The following is a 17982-nucleotide window of genomic DNA, read 5'->3' on the forward strand; positions in this document are numbered from 1 at the left end:
GAGTATTCATAGGGGTAATTTAGAGAAAATTGATAAATATGGGAAATGGATCTTATATTTAGGATCAAAACCAACTCAAGAATTGGGTCATATATTAAGGACCGGAGGAGTACTAGGGAGGACGTGAGAAAAAGGCCACTCAAAATTCCATGTCCCGAATTAAGACTAGGATTTGATGGCCAAAAAAAAAAAAAGAGAGAATAGAGACCAAGATGCCTAATTATTCCTTCTATTTGTACCAAACATGCCTGATTATTCTGAAGCTTGTGGATATTATTCCAAAACTAAGTTTCATTATGAAATGATTTAGTTGTCCATTTAATAAAACATTTAAAGAAAAAACTCCGCCCACCATGAGATCCCGCCTGGCAAAGATGATCTTAAGATTAATGATTATTTTATTTTAATAAATTGCAAGTTTTTAATAAGAAATGACAATGGAAGTTAATGACTGGAAAACCAGCTGAAGTTGACACAATACTCATCGTTATTAATAGGACAGTTCATAGTAGATTTCACGCTATTTTATATGAATGATCTTACATATATATTGAACGATTCTTTGCTCTTTTAGTGAAACTAATCTGTTTACCTAAAGCCGAACTTAAATATCCTTTAAGTGGTCAAAACTTTGACCATAACTTTAATATTTATAATAACGTTGAAAAGTTTGCTTTGATTTTAAAAAAAATTTAATTGGTCAAAGATCTAACGCAATTTAGCTCAATGCTTGTCTCAATCATCTTAATTGTGCGTTTTCCCCCAAACAACCATCCCTCGATGCCCACCAATTACTTTTTCCTTTTATAGCAATCTTTAATTATTCACATAATTAACCAACTATTTACATACATTAAATTGGATGGCTTGTGTGAATTTGGATCAATCAGCTGTCTTGATTTGTTGTCCCTTTTTTTTTCCTTTTGAATTAGACCACTGTTCATGGATATATATCCATCAAAGCAGTACGCAGGCTCACCGTTTTCCCCCCACCGGAGACTTAAAAAAAAAAAAAAGAGAAAAGAGAAAAAAAGACATTGATTCTGCTGAACACCGAGAATCAGACTGAACCTAAACAATTTCTCCATGTGGAATATTTGACCCTGCTTCTTTCCTGGGATCGTGTTTTAATTGGGATATTAATCTGTAAGTCTGTGGTCTTAAAAGCTGTGTTAATACAGCACCACAATTAATAACTTTATATAGATTAACAATATACACGACCAGATCTATTAGTTCATCCGGTAAATAAAATTTGACATGTTCATGCACATGTGTTGACGAGTATTCAAGTGGTTCATAGTCCATTCAATGAATTAGCGAAGCGTAAATGCAGCTCAGCCTCTCGCATTATAAGCATAAACTAATATTCATGGAGACAAAAACAGAGTATAAATGCTTGTTCACGTTATTTTACAAGGCATGAGAGTATCAAAGCGTATAATGAAAATCCAGGTTAAAAAAAAAAAAAAGGAGCGTAGAGGAAAAGGGCACGTGTATGACTTAGATTGTGGGCGAAGATTAACTGCGATTTTTTCCAAATTTATGAGTCTCATAGAATTTATAATAAAACAAATCACAAAAAAGCGACCTTCAAAAAGCATCTCATGACTCTCTAACAATTCTCATGGGGGTCGATATTCAAATCTCTTCCAACGAATGGGAAGGAACGATGCCTTAATTATGGCAATTAGTGTTCACTCAAAAAAAAAATGATGGCAATTAGTGGAAGGGCCTGAGTGGGATCACGAGATGGCCTGTATCCGCTGGGTCCGTGTCACAAAATTACTAGATTAATTAAATTACGTGAATAATACATATCAAGGACACAATAATATATTAATCAATCTTACTAATACGAGAACTCATGATAATGCAATGCCCTGGAACAATTCGTGGCATTCGCAAATTGCAAGTGACATATCATTCATACAGAAATTAAGGTCGATTATATTGATTCATAAATAGGTATTACATGTCTTTAATATAAAGGCTAATTTGACCTTTAATTTGATTATAAATATAAGACTCAAATATATTTTGTTTATTATATTTATTCTTTTTTTAAAGTAGTCTTTATAGTAATTGTAAATATTAAATATTTTATCAAATAGTAATTTTAGCTAATATACATAATTAGTAAAAATATTTTAAGAAAGATAATATCTATTTATTATAAATAACTAACTTAATAAATTTTTTAATTTATTTAAATTAATTAATTAGTTTTTATATGAAAAATTAGATATAATATATTTTGTGATTATATTTTATAGATAGATAAATACATACAAGCCACAGTGCCACCCCACTGAGTTGCACGCCTCTCGTGCTTGAACAGTCAAAAAGCGGCAAAATTAGCTATTCCATCAGATGAACACCGAACAAGAAGACAGAGTTGGACAATGTCCCATCAGTTGTCGACCTCGCCCACTCGCACAGTCACACTCCTCATTGGTAATATTTGTTGGGTTCTGATATTTTTTCTTCCTCTTTTTTTTTTTTAAATAAAAAATCCGGATTTTGGTTTTGAATATAATAACATCTCTTTCTGTTTTTTTTTTGGCACTCCAGAATCTCCAGCACGCTTTTACCCTTTTTTTCCTCACGTGGGGAGCACCAATTCATCAATCACATGTTCCTTAGAGTTGATAATATGAGTTGGATCTATTAACCCGTAAAAAATTAACAAGTTAGGATTGATCAAAAGTCAACCAACCACTATTTCAAAAAATATAATCCGCACCGCTATATACGGAACTCATGAGCCAACCCACCTATTTAAAAAAAAAATAATGAAGGCAAAAGTAAGGTAGACTTCCACTTCAAATTTTATTGCCATTAGAAATAATTAGATAAAGAGGATTATTCAATATTGCTCGTTGGTTTTATTGGAAAAAAATATGTGAACTTATATATTATCGTATTAGAAAATTAGACAATCGTATTGTATTTTATTGTGTTGTAATTTTTATTTGGATGTTTGTAATATTTTATATCATTTCTAGAGTTTTTATTTTTGATTATGTATAGCTGCCAACATTTTTAAAAAATGAAAAAAAAAAATCTAACAGGTTAGTGGGTTCGGCCAACTTGCTAATAAACGGGCATTTTGAACCCATACCAAGTAACTCGTAGCCCGTCACAGGCTAACCCACAACTCGAGAGTTGGCCTGTATTATCAGCTTTAATGCTCCTATTACCGCCCTAACTATTGTCGGATATTGTCTTGCCCTATGTTGTATTCCTCATCGTAGGACTAAATTATTGCATCCATTCGATTTTTAATATAATAATTAATTTGACTTTGAATATAAGATTTTAAGTTATTTTGTTTTTCATATTTAGTTATTTTTAAGAATATTTTTAATAGTAATTGTACATGTTTAAAATTTCATCAAATAGTAGTTCTAATATGCATGATTAGCAATAATATTTTAGAAAAGACAATACCTATTTACTATAAATAGATAACTTAATAAATTAATTAATTAGTTAATTAGAAGTAGTATTAAGTAAAAAGCTAGGAGTTAACTTACCAAAGGATAACGTTAATGGATGATTTTAAAAAGTTCCTAGTTCGTAATTGAAATTATAAATTGATGAATAATCTATGATAAAATGACGAACTTTTCGGTACAGACCATAAACAAATTGACTCTGATGTTTTTGCCTTTTGTTTTAATTTTATGTACTTTTTTTTTTTTTGCCGTTGGGTTTCACAACTGCTTGCCATGGTATGTTGGCTGTTGAAACTTATTTTTTGTACATATTATTTTTTAAGTTACTAATAAAACTATTAGTTATAAAAAAAAAAATCTACCGCGAGCCATTTTATTTCATTCTATTTCATCTCCATCATTTTTGGTAAACCAAATGGGCTCTACAGATGGCAAAAAGAACACCTCACACGAGTTTTTTTTCACTCTCCCCCCACCAAAAAAAAAGAAGAAGACAATTTTTTGCCTTGCAAGTATTAATTCAAGGGCATGGCTCCCACATGCGGCGCAACATGTTATTCTAAGTGCCCGTTTGGATTAGCGGTGAACAACTGTGACTTTAGATAATCGTGAATTTTATAAGTGATACTGGTTAATCGTGATTTCTGTTTGGATATTTTTTTTTATAAGTGATTTTAAGAATTGTGATTATGTTTGGTTTTTATTTATTAAAATCACTTATGGGTGTATAATTACTAAAAAGGACATGAAATTAATAAAGTTGTTTACATTTTCATAATTATTATATTTAATAATAAATTTTATTAAATATAATTTAATAAATGACATGAATATTTAAATATTATTTTTATTTTAAAATTATTATTATTTAAAATCACTTACAAAATTTATGTGTAGTACAAATATTAAATAAAAGACCCCATATAAATAAAAGATGAACGAAAATATAAAAAAAAAATTTGATTAGCAATTTTAGTAACATAGATAAGGAAATTGAATCTTCAATCAAAATTATAACTAAGAAATAAAATTTAAAAGAAAACATTTTCATATTGTATTTTTTAAAAAAAATTAAAATAATTACCATTAGAATGAGGGGTAGATTGGAGAAAATTTAGTTACTGAAAATTCATCGGGATTTTTCAAACGCATAAGCTATCTTTTGTTGCTTATCCTAAAAGTACGGTGAGAGGATAAAATCACAATTCATCGAGATTCTATAAAAATTATCCAAACACCCTAACCATGCTTCATAAGCACTTATTTGAATTTAAACAGACTTATTTGAGATCCCACCGCTTAACCAAACAGGCTATAAGATCGGTGATATATTTTAAATGAAAGATTTATTATTTTTGCTAAAAAGAAATACTATTTACTACGTATTTGATTCAACTTGACTATTTTTTATTATTTATCAATAAAGATGCGATCGTGTCTCTTTGTCAGATAACAAGGTGACTTTTCATTCAATAGAGTAATGTGAGAATGATAAATGTCGTGCCAAAGAATTTTGACACAATCATTATGCCACTCTGGCCATATACTTTCCTTTAAGTTTTACCATTGACCGGAAGAAAACAAAATCAAGATCTGCGGGCATTTTTATCAAAGTAAATTAAAATCTCTGGAAAAATAACCCCAATCACGGCATCCTAAATTCATTTTTTTCCTTCAATTTTTTTCTTCTCTTCCTCTCCTATGGATTTAAGCTCGCTACTAGGCTAACCTTACCCACTTTTGATCCCGCGAAATTTGCGTGAAGGATCTTGTTATACCAAATTCCTTAAAAACTAGTACGTAATTTTTCCCCCTAAACCACAACCAATTATTTTCGGGTCTAATACCAGTACAGATAAGTTTTGGGTGTAATGTTTTTCATTTTTAGATAAAATCTCCATCTGATCATCGAGGACAAGAATGCACTGACAAACTCACAGCCGACCAATCAATAGCAGTGGATGTTGGAAAACAGTCAAACGGGGGAGGTCTGGAAGAGAGGAGGAGAGGAGAGCAGAGAAGAGAAGACCCGGGGGAAGGAAGAGGCGTGACAGTCCAACCAATCCGGACCAGAGTCCACGCAGTGAGAGGTGGCCAACAGTAATTCCGTCCTTTCTTTTTAGACTTTTATAATACAACAAAAGTTTCCAGCGAGCTAAAACACGAAGAAAGAGGGGGAACGAAGCGACAGAAGCTTCTGTTTCAGATTCGTTCTCACAGCACTTGTTTGGGGGAGTCAGCCAGCTGTGACTCTCAGCTTCAATTCCACTTCTCAAGACTCCTCGCCTCTCTTCTCACTGTTCTTCCTCCTTTTTACCCTCGAGGCTTCTCTTCAACTTTCTGTATGTATTTCTGCATCAAATTCTTTACATGAGCTGGTATCTCTTCTGATACTTCCAACTTTAGGTATTTAAGTAACCTTTTGTTCTTGTCGCAACTTTATGGCTGTTCTGCGAAACTGTTCTTCTACATGATTCCCTTCTCAGTTCTGTTTCTTTCTTTTGTTAATGATAATGGATCGAATCTGTTTGTGTCATATTAAGCATTTTTTATACACGTCTGGGGTACTTTTATATCCTTATTCCACGCCTTTACTCTTCTTCGCCTGCATAACAAAAAGATTTGTGATTGGGCGAACTGCAGCTCTCTGATTTGATTCCCCCTTTTATCCCCACTTTTTGTTGGAATATAATGGAACCACGGGAGCCAGTGACCTTTTCATATCAACTCTCATTTCGAAAATTTAATTCTTTGGGTCAGTGTTTTATCATAGGTTCTCATGGCGACTATAACTATGCGTTCTGCTCTTAATGTCAGGAAGGCTTACCCGCCCCTCAACTCCAATTATATGTAATATTAGTAAATCTACACGAGTCTGTGAATAGGACTCGTAGCGGTCAATGTTTTTTCTCAAGATATCACCTCCGTTAACAACAAAGCGAACTTAAGGGATGATAATGATTTCTCTGTCTGTTACCACTGCAGTAACAAAATTCATGCAATTGGTTCTCGAGACTGCCATGTGCTATAGAATGGTATTAGGCTCCCAACATTAAGCATCTCTATGCTTGGGAAGAATTCACGACCTTCCTCACAGTCCCCTTTTTCCGGGGGAGAGGTAAATGAGTGAATGAATTAGCGTTAAGCATCTGTTCTCTAGCTCGACCCTGCTGGCTTAGTTACAGAATAGTTTGATTAATGGCCACGTTGTCGTGGAATTGCAATTTGGTCCTCTCTTCGATGCAATAATAGTAAACTGATGCCATTTGACATTAACATATGTGCATATGCATAAAGCAACCTATTTCCTTTGATTGACTCACAGATATGGTTGATTGTTTTCTATCGCATTGATTTTCTTTTCATCACTCTACTGTTTTGATTTATTTTGTTTATGTTCAAGCAGTGTACCCCCACCCCCACTTTTATATGGTGTTTACTGTTGCTATGCAATGCTCACAGCTTAATGGTTTGATGTCTCTGCAGAGATTGGCATTGGTAAATTGACCATTAGACACATCGTCTTAGCAGTTGATGCCAGTGGAAATGGACTTCCTGATTGTGCTTTTACTATTGACTTGCTTACGCTCTTTTGTATCTTCTGATTTTCAAGGTACAATATGCTATTTGTCTGGCACTCCACCTGTTCAGAAAGCAGTAGGCTATGCATACTTAAGCAGCAGTTTTGTCTTTTGATTTTCTTTTGTTCTGCCTTATTTATCGCTGGCAGGTCGCTAAATCTCCATAATTAAATTCTGTTATATTGTTTTAGTGCGTCGTAGAAAATCTTAACATCCTCACACTGCTATTATGCTTCGTAAAAAGTTGAGCAAATCAAATGTATGTTTATCTTTTCTATTTCTAAACTTTTTATTACAGGGGCCGCTACAAAAATTAACTTTATGCACACAGTTTTCTCAATTTCATTTGCCTATAGGATTCCTCTCTTTTATGCTTTCTCACTTTGAGTAGAATCAATAAGAGTGTTTCTTCTAATCCTATTTTAATATGCATAATTCTATCTATTGCTATGTATGAATTTTCATTTTGGCAAAATGCGGAAGAAACTTTTTTTTTTTTGAGTTGGAACAATGAAAACTTTGGGTCCTGTAAGATCCAGAAAAACAAATTCATCTTTTTTAAATTATTTAATTATTTAATAGCATTTGCATCTCTGCATCTGTTTTTGCTCCAACCATAATAAGTTGCCAGAGGCTGAGGCAGCTGAAAATGTTATGCATTTGAAAGATTTCTGATAGCGTGATTTTCTGAATGACGTATTGATGTTGGACCCTTGGCTCTAGCTGGTTGATAACATTCCTCTTCATTTCAGGAGATGCGTTATTTGCACTGAAGTTGTCATTGAATGCTTCGGCTAATCAGCTTACTGACTGGAATCAAAATCAAGTAAACCCTTGTACTTGGTCCCGTGTTTACTGTGACCAAAATTCCAATGTTGTTCAAGTGTAAGATATTCTTATGCAATGTTCTCTTTATTCTTTTCTTTTAAATAATTCGTAAGCTGAATATGTTGACAATCCTCATCTTGATGATTCCTTCTAGGCTAGGTATTCCCATCCTATTTATCCTAACTCTGTGCCTGCTGTATAATTATGTAACTTGCCTTGCTGCAGTTCATTAGCATTGATGGGATTTACTGGGGTCTTGACTCCGAGAATTGGAGCTCTAAAAAGTCTCGCAACTCTGTAAGCATTAATAATAATACGCTACACATGCAATCTAGGCCACTCATGTGCAAGGTTATATTACCTTTTGAATTCCGTGCAGTTTTATATAATGGAGAACTTATTTCCTCATATCGGCATGCTAGTTATTAAAAAAATGTTTACTGGTAGTTGAGTTGTTATGACTATTTTGCATCCTTGACCCTTCTCTGTCCCCTTTTTAGTACTGATTTGATAATTTAATGACTAGTTTATCATTCTTGGGACACTTAAGTTTTATCACGTAAAATCATACGGCGTGAATATATGTGCGCACACATGTAGGTGTGATTTATTTTTTCATAGCTTATTTTAGGATCCAGGCATAGTTACATATGCATTTCCCACCTTTTCGTGGATAAGATCAAGTGTAATTGTTAGAAGCAGTTACTTTCTTGTCATATATTTGAGAAATTGAAACTGTAATATATATATATATATATATATATTCTATAGTTCATGAAGTTTTAGTGGTTTAGTTTTATTTGATAAGTATAGTTTGGCTATTATGCAAAATTATTTATAGCTATTCAACTAATCTCATTATCTTGTCTCATTTTTACATTGCTCATGAGTATATTGATCATATTTCAAAAGTTTTCTTGGGGGCATGGATAGTGGATTTGGTGCATGGTCTAGGTGCTTACTGGTATTTTACGCTGTAATTTCAGTTTCTCTCTTCCTCTAACTTTCTAAAATGAAGAAAGGTTTTGATGTATTATCATGATATATGTATTATGCATTTATAATGCAGTTCATTGCAAGGTAATGGCATCACTGGTGAAATACCAAAAGAATTGGGAAATCTGACCAGCTTAATCAGACTTGATCTTGAAAACAACAGATTAGCAGGAGAAATACCATCTACCCTTGGTAATCTTAAAAGGCTTCAGTTTTTGTAAGTATGCTCTCTTTCTCCTACGTTTTGTAGTTTTGAGCAAAAATATAACTTTTGGTCCCTGTAAGTTGGCAGCAACTTTTAATTTCCTCCTAAAATTTTAATGTATTCTGATTGAAGTTTCATTCGAAGTTGACATATATGTCATAAGATTTTGGATTTCCTCCTTATCTTCGAATGCTTAACTGTGTTCTGTTTTATTCTCTATAACCAGGACTTTGAGTCAAAACAATCTCAGTGGGAATATTCCTGAATCACTTGGCAGTCTTCCTAGCTTGATCAATGTGTATGTGAAATATTTTGTTATGCAAAATGCTTCTGAAAGTTGCACAAGTAACTTCTATGTTTGTCTTATTCTTAGAGCATCTGATGGATTGTTTAAACTCCTCTTTGCAGTCTGCTGGACTCAAATAATCTCAGTGGTCGAATTCCCGAGCAGTTATTCAACGTTCCTAAATACAAGTATGTGCATTAACTTAGTATTCCGTTGACTATTTAAAGCACCAATAAAAGATGTATTTTCATCTTTGGCCCCAAGGATCACATCTTCCCGTCTAATGTTTAAAGGCAATATGGAGAAACAGAAGTTTCTGTATATAGAAGCAAATTGAAATCCTATTCTTCCTTTTATCTGGTGTGGCTATTGTTATATTTTTTAGAGTATTTTGGATAGAATATCGGGGTTTGGGGTGCATGATATATTTTCCATTGGTAGAACATCTCTTCGTCGGTTGTTCTTCACTTTTACTGTCTGTGTTGTTGCAGTTTCAGTGGAAATAAGTTAAACTGTGACATGAATTACCACCACCCTTGTGCCTCTGATAACGCAGATCAAGGTTATCTGGTTAAAATATTTTGTTGGTTTTTTATGAGGTGCTGATATATTTTCCTCTCCTTGGTGAATAGCTAAATGTTACTTTCTGTATGCTTGGCAGGTTCATCCCATAAGCCAAAAATTGGCCTTATAGTTGGAATTATCGTTGGGTTAATAGTCGTGATTTTTCTTGGTGGTCTGCTTTTCTTCTGGTGTAAGAGTAGACGCAAGGGCTACAGACGAGAAGTTTTTGTAGACGTTGCAGGTTTAAGTTCTCATTCAGTTTGTGCTCTGCAATTATGCCATGCTCCTTTAACTGAAACATTGGCATTAATACGGACATGTTTGTAGTGTAAAGTCGTTTACCTTATGATCTGATTCATGCTTTCTATCTCAAGAATATCTAGTACTATAAACTCTGAGTTATTGAGTATGACATTTTCTTCCCCATTATAGATTGATATGTATGTGTGGAACATTGCTTACCCATCATTCATTATGTATATGCGATTCATTTCTTGCTAATTAGGTTCACATATTGGCCATGACAGTCAACAACATTCAGCTGTAGTAAAATTTGCCTCGCTGAATTTGAGGATGTAGATCATCGCATCTGGTTCAATAATGTAGTTTTTACTTGATAATCAGGTTTAGTTCTTCCAGTGTCTTTCTCTTCTATATGCTCAATGTGTTATGGTCGTACTTTTCCTTTTGGACTCCCTGTGTCTAATGTCACATGTTGAAATGTACCCTTTTTCATTCCTCTAAATCTCTCATGTCCAACAGCTACAGTTAAGATCCCACGTTTTTTGGTGGGTTGACAGGAGATTTGCAGAACGAATTTGTTTTGGTCATGCTTTAATTGTGAACACTAGTTAGGAGATAATATCTCACAGTAACAAACTTTTGGTAGAATATTCTTATTAAAACATTCAAGATCAATCTGAGCTTCAGTTTTCCCTGAAACTCCATTTCAAGTGTTTTTTCTTTTAAATATTGTATGGTCAGGTGAAGTTGATCGCCGAATTGCATTTGGTCAACTGAAAAGATTTGCTTGGAGAGAGCTACAGATAGCCACTGACAACTTTAGTGAGAGAAACGTTCTGGGACAGGGAGGCTTTGGAAAGGTTTATAAAGGTGTTCTCGCTGATAACACTAAAGTTGCTGTCAAGAGATTAACTGATTATGAAAGTCCTGGGGGAGATGCTGCTTTCCAGCGGGAAGTTGAGATGATAAGTGTAGCTGTCCATCGGAACCTGTTACGGCTGATTGGATTTTGTACTACTCCAACAGAACGTCTTCTAGTTTATCCCTTCATGCAGAACTTAAGTGTTGCCTATCGACTAAGAGGTATATAGCTACAATACACACGAGTCTTTCTGGTCTGCCAGGTGGGGGCAGAATAATTTATAAATCATTGTATATATTATATACTGCTCGCTAATTTGACGATTTGCTAATAACTTGAGATTTCCTGTCATAAATTACGTCCATAACAAACATTTGGGGGAATGAAACAAAGATCGAGGCAGTTGGATAAATGTTTGTTTTGTTGTTGACCAGGTCATCTTGCAAGTTTGCACCATTTAAAGTATTCACCTTTCTGTTTTTATGTTTCCAAGGCATAAGTATTATTGATTTACAGCATGTAGCAGCAATTATTTTATCTCATTTTCCTGTGATATCTTGACGACATGAATACTGACGCAGAACTAAAACCTGGAGAACCTGTTTTAGACTGGCCAACAAGAAAGCGAGTAGCTTTAGGAACAGCCCGTGGCCTAGAATATCTTCATGAGCATTGCAATCCTAAGATTATTCATCGGGATGTGAAGGCTGCAAATGTATTACTAGATGAAGATTTTGAGGCAGTTGTTGGTGACTTTGGTTTGGCAAAGTTAGTTGATGTTCGAAAAACTGATGTGACAACTCAAGTTCGCGGGACAATGGGCCACATAGCTCCTGAATACTTGTCCACTGGGAAATCTTCTGAAAGGACAGATGTTTTTGGTTATGGCATTATGCTTTTGGAGCTTGTTACTGGTCAACGGGCAATTGACTTTTCACGTTTGGAAGAGGAAGATGATGTGTTATTACTTGACCATGTGAGAATTTTGATATTTATGGTCTCCTTGTTTGCATCTATTTGTTTTTGTGTTTATTTCTTGTTTATTTAACACCTTTGGTAGTATTGCATGTCTTTGGGTGCGAGGGTGATGTCTATTTTTGCGATGATCTTGATAAAGTAACTATTGCGGTGAGCTGATAGAGTAAAACTATGTTCCCGCTGTTATGCTTCCCTAGATTTTCCATTCACTTTATACATACAGGCTTACACATATACACGTTTATGTCCGTGTTGGCGTTTAAAAATGGAAATGGGTAACAGGTTGCTCATTTTAAAGAATAATGTGTTATCAGCTTCCACTGTCTTCTGTTTTTGAAATTAATATGCCATTGCTTCTCTTGCATATGTTACAGGCTAGCAAGGCCATTTACACTTCATTAGTTGAGATTGTTGTAATTGACCCTTGCATGCTTGTGAATGTGGAAAAATAAACTGTAGTTTCATGGTACCTGCCCCATTTTAGCGAACTATACTTGCTTCTGATTACCTTTTACCTTGACGTGATAAGCAATTAAACAAGAAAACATTCAGGCTTGTCTGAAGAGACGTTTTGTCCTTTATCTTCACTGTGGCGTTTGTTCTTTCTTTCTTTTTTTTTTTTTAAAATGACAGTTAGGTATGTACCATTTTCAACTTTTACTTATTGTTACGTTCTATTTTTATGTGCTTTGCAGGTTAAGAAACTAGAAAGGGAAAAACGTCTAGATGATATTGTCGACTGCAATCTAAATAAAAATTACAACATACAAGAAGTTGAAATGATGATACAAGTTGCATTACTCTGCACCCAAGCTTCACCGGAGGACCGTCCAGCAATGTCAGAGGTTGTTAGAATGCTAGAAGGAGAAGGCCTGGCTGAAAGGTGGGAAGAATGGCAACATGTGGAGGTTACTCGGAGGCAGGAATATGAGAGATTGCAAAGAAGATTTGACTGGGGAGAAGATTCAGTTCATAACCAGGATGCCATTGAGTTGTCTGGTGGAAGATGAGGTGGTGAACTATAAATTTGAATCAGCCATATTTTGTGTTTTATAGTGTTTTTTTGACAGGTTAGCTTGGCGAGAGATGCAAAATTTTATTCCAACTGTAAACAAGAAAAAAGGGGAAACAAAAAAAACTGTAATATTTTATGTTGTGCAAATGATGCTTATTGAGATCTGTCTGTGCTGCTGTTGTATATAATTTTTGTCAGTAAACAATTGTATGAAAACGTGAAACTTTTAGTTGTAATGCACAGTTTAAAGCTCAAGAGTATGGGAGAGGATATCTGCTGTTTTGACTTTGGGCGTTGTTTCGCTTTGTCAGCTATCAGTCATACAAAATCCGTACTCCCTCCCGCCCCCCCTATTTGTGTGTTTAATTTATGCTTGTTCGTACTGATAAAATTTTTTTATTTTTATTTTTTGCCTGTTCGTGTCATAGGAAGATGATGGTCCATTCTAATTTCTAAAAGCTTCCGTTGAAATCATTCTTATTTCTTAGGTGTTGGGAGGCACTCTCACGGAGCTTAGTCTAAATTTACAAATTGCAACTTCCATTTTACCCATATCATCATGCCTCTGGGAGCGAGGCTAGCTACAGACTACAATGCATTTCTCATTTGTGAAATGAAATGGAGCAGACTCGTGCTCAGAAGCAACAACTTTTGCCCATTCTCGCAGCTTCTCTTTCATCCGTTCTACGTCCACCTTGCCTCTGTTCACCACTTCGCTGCATAAACTCAGCTCATCCTGCAAGTACAGAGGAGCCTGCTCCCTGCAATGGCGGTCCCACTCTTCAAAATTAACGCCACATTCTTTGTAATCCATCCCCGCCATCGCCAGGGCTTCTATCGACATTGCTTCCTCTGTTTCTGGTTGCGTGTTATAAACCCAAGACGATATGGTGTTTCTTGATGCTGGTTCTGTAATAAAGCGGCGTTAGCGTTTATATGGATAGACTAAGGCTTCTTAGGCATGTGAAGAAAATAAAACAGTTCACGGAAGCTGCAGTTGCAGAGTTTATATCGTTAAACCTGTGATCTCTCCTCATCTTTTTCCCCACTTCTCTTTGGATTTGTGATCACGTGGTGATATGTTCTTGATGATGCCGGGTAAACTTGCGTCAGTACTTGCGTCATTCCTTATCCTTCACGAGATATATCACTGAACCTTCATTGTTACATTTTTCACGTAATACTTTTGCCCTAAATGAGTCCTAATTTTAAACGTGACCAATTTGGAGGTAAAATCGTGAGCAACGAATTCCACGGTCCAAAATGTTGCAATGACACATATTGACCGGTCCGTTTGACTTGAGTTAATAAAAAAATGTCTGGCTTGAAGTTGAAAGCGTAGTACCAGAGAGAGGGCAAAAGTGCAATTTTAAGAGCGAAAAGGTTATTTCTTTAAATTTATTTGCGCGGATCATTATGTGACACAAATACAAGAACTCAAGAAGACAGATTGCATGTGAATCCAGCGCCACTTCTCATTAGAAGGTTTGATATTACAAGTTTGATCTGACCACTTCTGTTCGTAAAATTCCAAGTCTAACCCGGCACACCATCAAGATTAATAATAGGGAACTTTTCATTTAAGAACATGAGGTCCCATCTGGTATGAAGCATTAAAAATGAAGGATTGAGGTTGTGATTACAATTAAAAAATCATTAAAATAGTATTTAGCATGAGTAATTACTTATTACTATCTCCGGTTCTTAATATAAGACTTTATTTGACTTTTATTTTGGTCCTAAATAGAAGACCTCAATCTATTTTGTCTCTAGTATTTGTGTATTTTTTTTCAAGATAGTCCTTCTAATAATAATAGTTCTAACCAACACACTTGATTAGCAAGGATATTTTAGGAAAGACAACACTTATTTATTACAAATAACTAATTTAACTTTTTTCTTAATCCCCTCAAATTAGTCAACCATCTCTTATAATTAAGACTGGAGGTAGTATATGGGATTAGGCAAACCTATAGATGTGGGATTGGGGAATACCACTTCCCCCTATGGTATTCTCCAATCGCACATCCATGGGTTTGGCTAATCCCATATAACAAGTAATCTTTTATATTAAATATTCTTTTAATAAATTTTCTCAATCTTAATCCCAATCCCTCATTTTCAATGCTTCCTACCACATGCAACCTTAATATACTAATATTTACCGTAAAGGACCATAAAAATCATAATTATTTTGAAGGAATTAAATAGTTAACTGGCCATTATACCCTCATAATTTTTTTTTTGGTTCAGATTTTCTCCCACCGACGTTCGTATTGATTACCGCAAAAACATGCAGAAGCGTTCCAACTCGATTTTATTTGCGTATAGAAGATATAATTCTAATCATGTTCACGGGTTAATATGAACATCCTCCTCCTCCTCCCCACGTGTTAATATACGATACTCACAAATATCTCTTCTTTTCTTTTTTGACAAATTTGTTTATTTCTTTCCGGTAAGCAACTAGATTTCAAGATATGAATTTTGTGGCAACCAGGGCCAATCAGAATGCTAATTGTGGTGTTAGGATCATTTGTTTTTTTCATAAGCATATAATGATCAGTTAACTACATTTTCGTTGCTCAAAATAATTATGATTTTTATGATTATGCACAGTAAATATTTTTCCGCACAGAACCCTTCAATGAAAATTTTCCTTATAAGTCGCTTTACCGATTCTAGTTTTATAGCATCAAATAAAACTTATCATCAGTAATTTTTTTATCCCTTTCTTTTCGAGCTTTTATGTAAAACCTATACCGAAAATCTGTCTATGCTTACTACCTCATCATCTGCAAGAACAGGAAAAAAAATTAAGGAAAGTATAACGCGTGCAAAGGTCTAAAATAAATAAATAGATAAATATATCCTTGTGTGTATTTGTGCGCTCGCATCATTTAGACCACTAAATATGATTTGGAATTTTTTGAGGGGTTTGAAAGACTTCTTTATTAATGATAAATATTCACTAAATATTGAGCTTCTTCGAAATCCAAATAATAGACGTAATAGAAAACACTTTTTTTTGGGTGAAACAGAAAATGCTTTTGGAATTCACTGGGGTTCATCACGAGATGTAGATAAGGTTTTAGAGCTCATGGCCTTTTCTGCTTGATCATATGATGATAAGTAGCAAGTAGCCATGCATGCCTTCGTCTTCTGCTATGGCTTACGTACTTTTAATTTTACAAACCCCACACCAGCAATAGTGTTGTGGCCTGAACTGAGACAACCTATATATGTCTGGTCTGATCTAGATTGATCTTTTCTGGCCAGATAATCTAAATTATTATGATCCTTATAATTTATGCATTGCGGGAGACAGATTATATAATTGTGTATGGAGTCCGTATCTTATAATTATACTCATCCGCTATCTTTTTATGTTCACCTTTATATTGATATTTGTACACACGAAGAATCAATAATCTAATAATGTCTAGCTCGTGAAGTTGAACAATAATATTATATATGGAAATAATTTAATAATATCGACTATTGTTTTCACAATCAAAATCCAATTTCCTCAAACGATTGTCATCATCTGCTTAATGAACTATATACAAGCCAAAATAGAGGGAAGGGGCAATGGTCAGACAATATGTCCGAATAAGAAATCATATAAAAAAAGAGAAGAAGTGTGCATAGTCATTTTGCTGGCATTATGTGATCGTCCATGAGAAGAACAATCTCTCTGAGTCGGTGTTCAGCTTCCTGGTAATTATTTGAGGCAACAGCTTTAGCCCATCCGCGAATCTTAATTTTGATCCACTCCATGCCAAGTTCCGAACTCAAGTTAGCAGTGTGAATATTGTCTGCCTGATGAGCGCCAGAATTTCGCTCAATCTCCTGTGGTTTAGCCAGCAAGTGTGGTTGTGGATGTTCAAAGCTCCCATCCAACCCCTCATTACTGATTTCGCATTCTTCCTTGTTATGGCCTCCAGCCATAGCCAAAGCTTCCATTGACATCGCTGCAAATTCCTGCCTTGTAACTCGTACGTATCGCCAATGTATGTTCGACGCTTTCTTAATTATGATAAAACATGAAGTGCATAACTACTTATATATACAAACATATCGGGCAATGTTCTCTTTTAGACCGATCCAAGGTCAAGACTCAATAGGAACACGGTAAGGAAACCCCACAACATTGACTGTACTTATTGTACGTAACCATAAATGAATTTATTACAAAAAGTATCAGTATGCAAGGCTACATTGTCTTACCTAAGAAATGGGGTGCGCATGGGACATATGGATGATGGCAACTATACCGTTCACGAGCATGCAACGTTATCGGAGGAAAACGCGAGGACGTCAAATATTGACCGGAAATATTCTACGATACAATGTCATCAGACTGTGGCATACTATTCAAACATCGGTGACGCAACAGATTACGAGCTAGCTTCATTTTTGATAGTTTCCGCTCGAAACATAAAAGTTCACTTGACAAGGCACATATATTGTTATTTATGTTTTAATTTGCTTGAAAGTTGAAGAGAATATATATCCTGCAGGGCATGTTAATTTCCTATGTATCATCTGAAAAGCGAAATTGGGTCCCTTGTTTACTGAAACATGCCATGTATCAATTCGTCATAGTTAGCATCAATTCACCGTACGGCGTTCGCTACGTAATTCCTTATAAAAAAATTCAGTATAAATATCAATAATTCAATGTCTAGATCCATAATCTTGTGAACTCTTTGGATTCGGCCTATTTATTCATTCAATCTCTATAATCTCAATAATATAGTTAAAATACTTCAAACCAAGTTTCCATTGTTAAAAAATCTTTCAACAGCGTCATCGCTCGTAAAAGTCCACTAGATCGCTTTGAAAACATGTGCTACGCATAGCAAATGGTAAGGATGTGAGAATGACTGGCGGAAAAAAGTATTAGTGAGAGTGTGTAATTGACGATTCAGCATGCACGTGTAAGGGACTGGATTACATA

General features: G+C 34.8%; 1 protein-coding gene across 6 annotated transcripts; it reads left to right on the forward strand.

The window, feature by feature from the left end:
• The first annotated feature begins 5417 nt into the window (after positions 1–5417).
• Positions 5418–13307, forward strand: LOC114745093 (probable LRR receptor-like serine/threonine-protein kinase At5g10290). 6 transcript variants are annotated; one of them, XM_028933230.1, is made up of 13 exons: positions 5418–5867; positions 6447–6579; positions 6948–7074; positions 7795–7927; positions 8096–8167; positions 8940–9083; positions 9298–9369; positions 9480–9545; positions 9849–9919; positions 10019–10162; positions 10906–11247; positions 11608–12002; positions 12700–13307. In XM_028933230.1, exons 3-13 carry the CDS (start codon positions 6996–6998, stop codon positions 13012–13014), a joined length of 1833 nt encoding a protein of 610 aa, XP_028789063.1. In that variant the 5' UTR covers positions 5418–5867; positions 6447–6579; positions 6948–6995; the 3' UTR covers positions 13015–13307. The 6 variants fall into 6 exon arrangements, with proteins under 6 accessions (XP_028789063.1, XP_028789064.1, XP_028789065.1 ...); XM_028933231.1 differs by lacking the exon at positions 6447–6579 and having other exon boundaries at positions 5418–5839; XM_028933232.1 differs by lacking the exon at positions 6447–6579 and having other exon boundaries at positions 5418–5803.
• The last annotated feature ends 4675 nt before the right edge of the window (positions 13308–17982 follow it).

This window comes from Neltuma alba, unplaced genomic scaffold, assembly GCF_004799145.2.
Source record: "Neltuma alba isolate B1F8T4 unplaced genomic scaffold, ASM479914v2 tig00004531_pilon, whole genome shotgun sequence".
NCBI classification, from domain to species: Eukaryota; Viridiplantae; Streptophyta; class Magnoliopsida; order Fabales; family Fabaceae; genus Neltuma; species Neltuma alba.

Coding starts and splice junctions, on each gene's coding strand:
- LOC114745093 (XM_028933230.1), top strand. CDS start 6,996: ATGCCAGTGGAAATGGACTTCCTGATTGTGCTTTTACTATTGACTTGC. Junction 8,168..8,939: donor CTAAAAAGTCTCGCAACTCT/GTAAGCATTAAT, acceptor TTTATAATGCAG/TTCATTGCAAGGTAATGGCA. Junction 9,370..9,479: donor CTTCCTAGCTTGATCAATGT/GTATGTGAAATA, acceptor TCCTCTTTGCAG/TCTGCTGGACTCAAATAATC.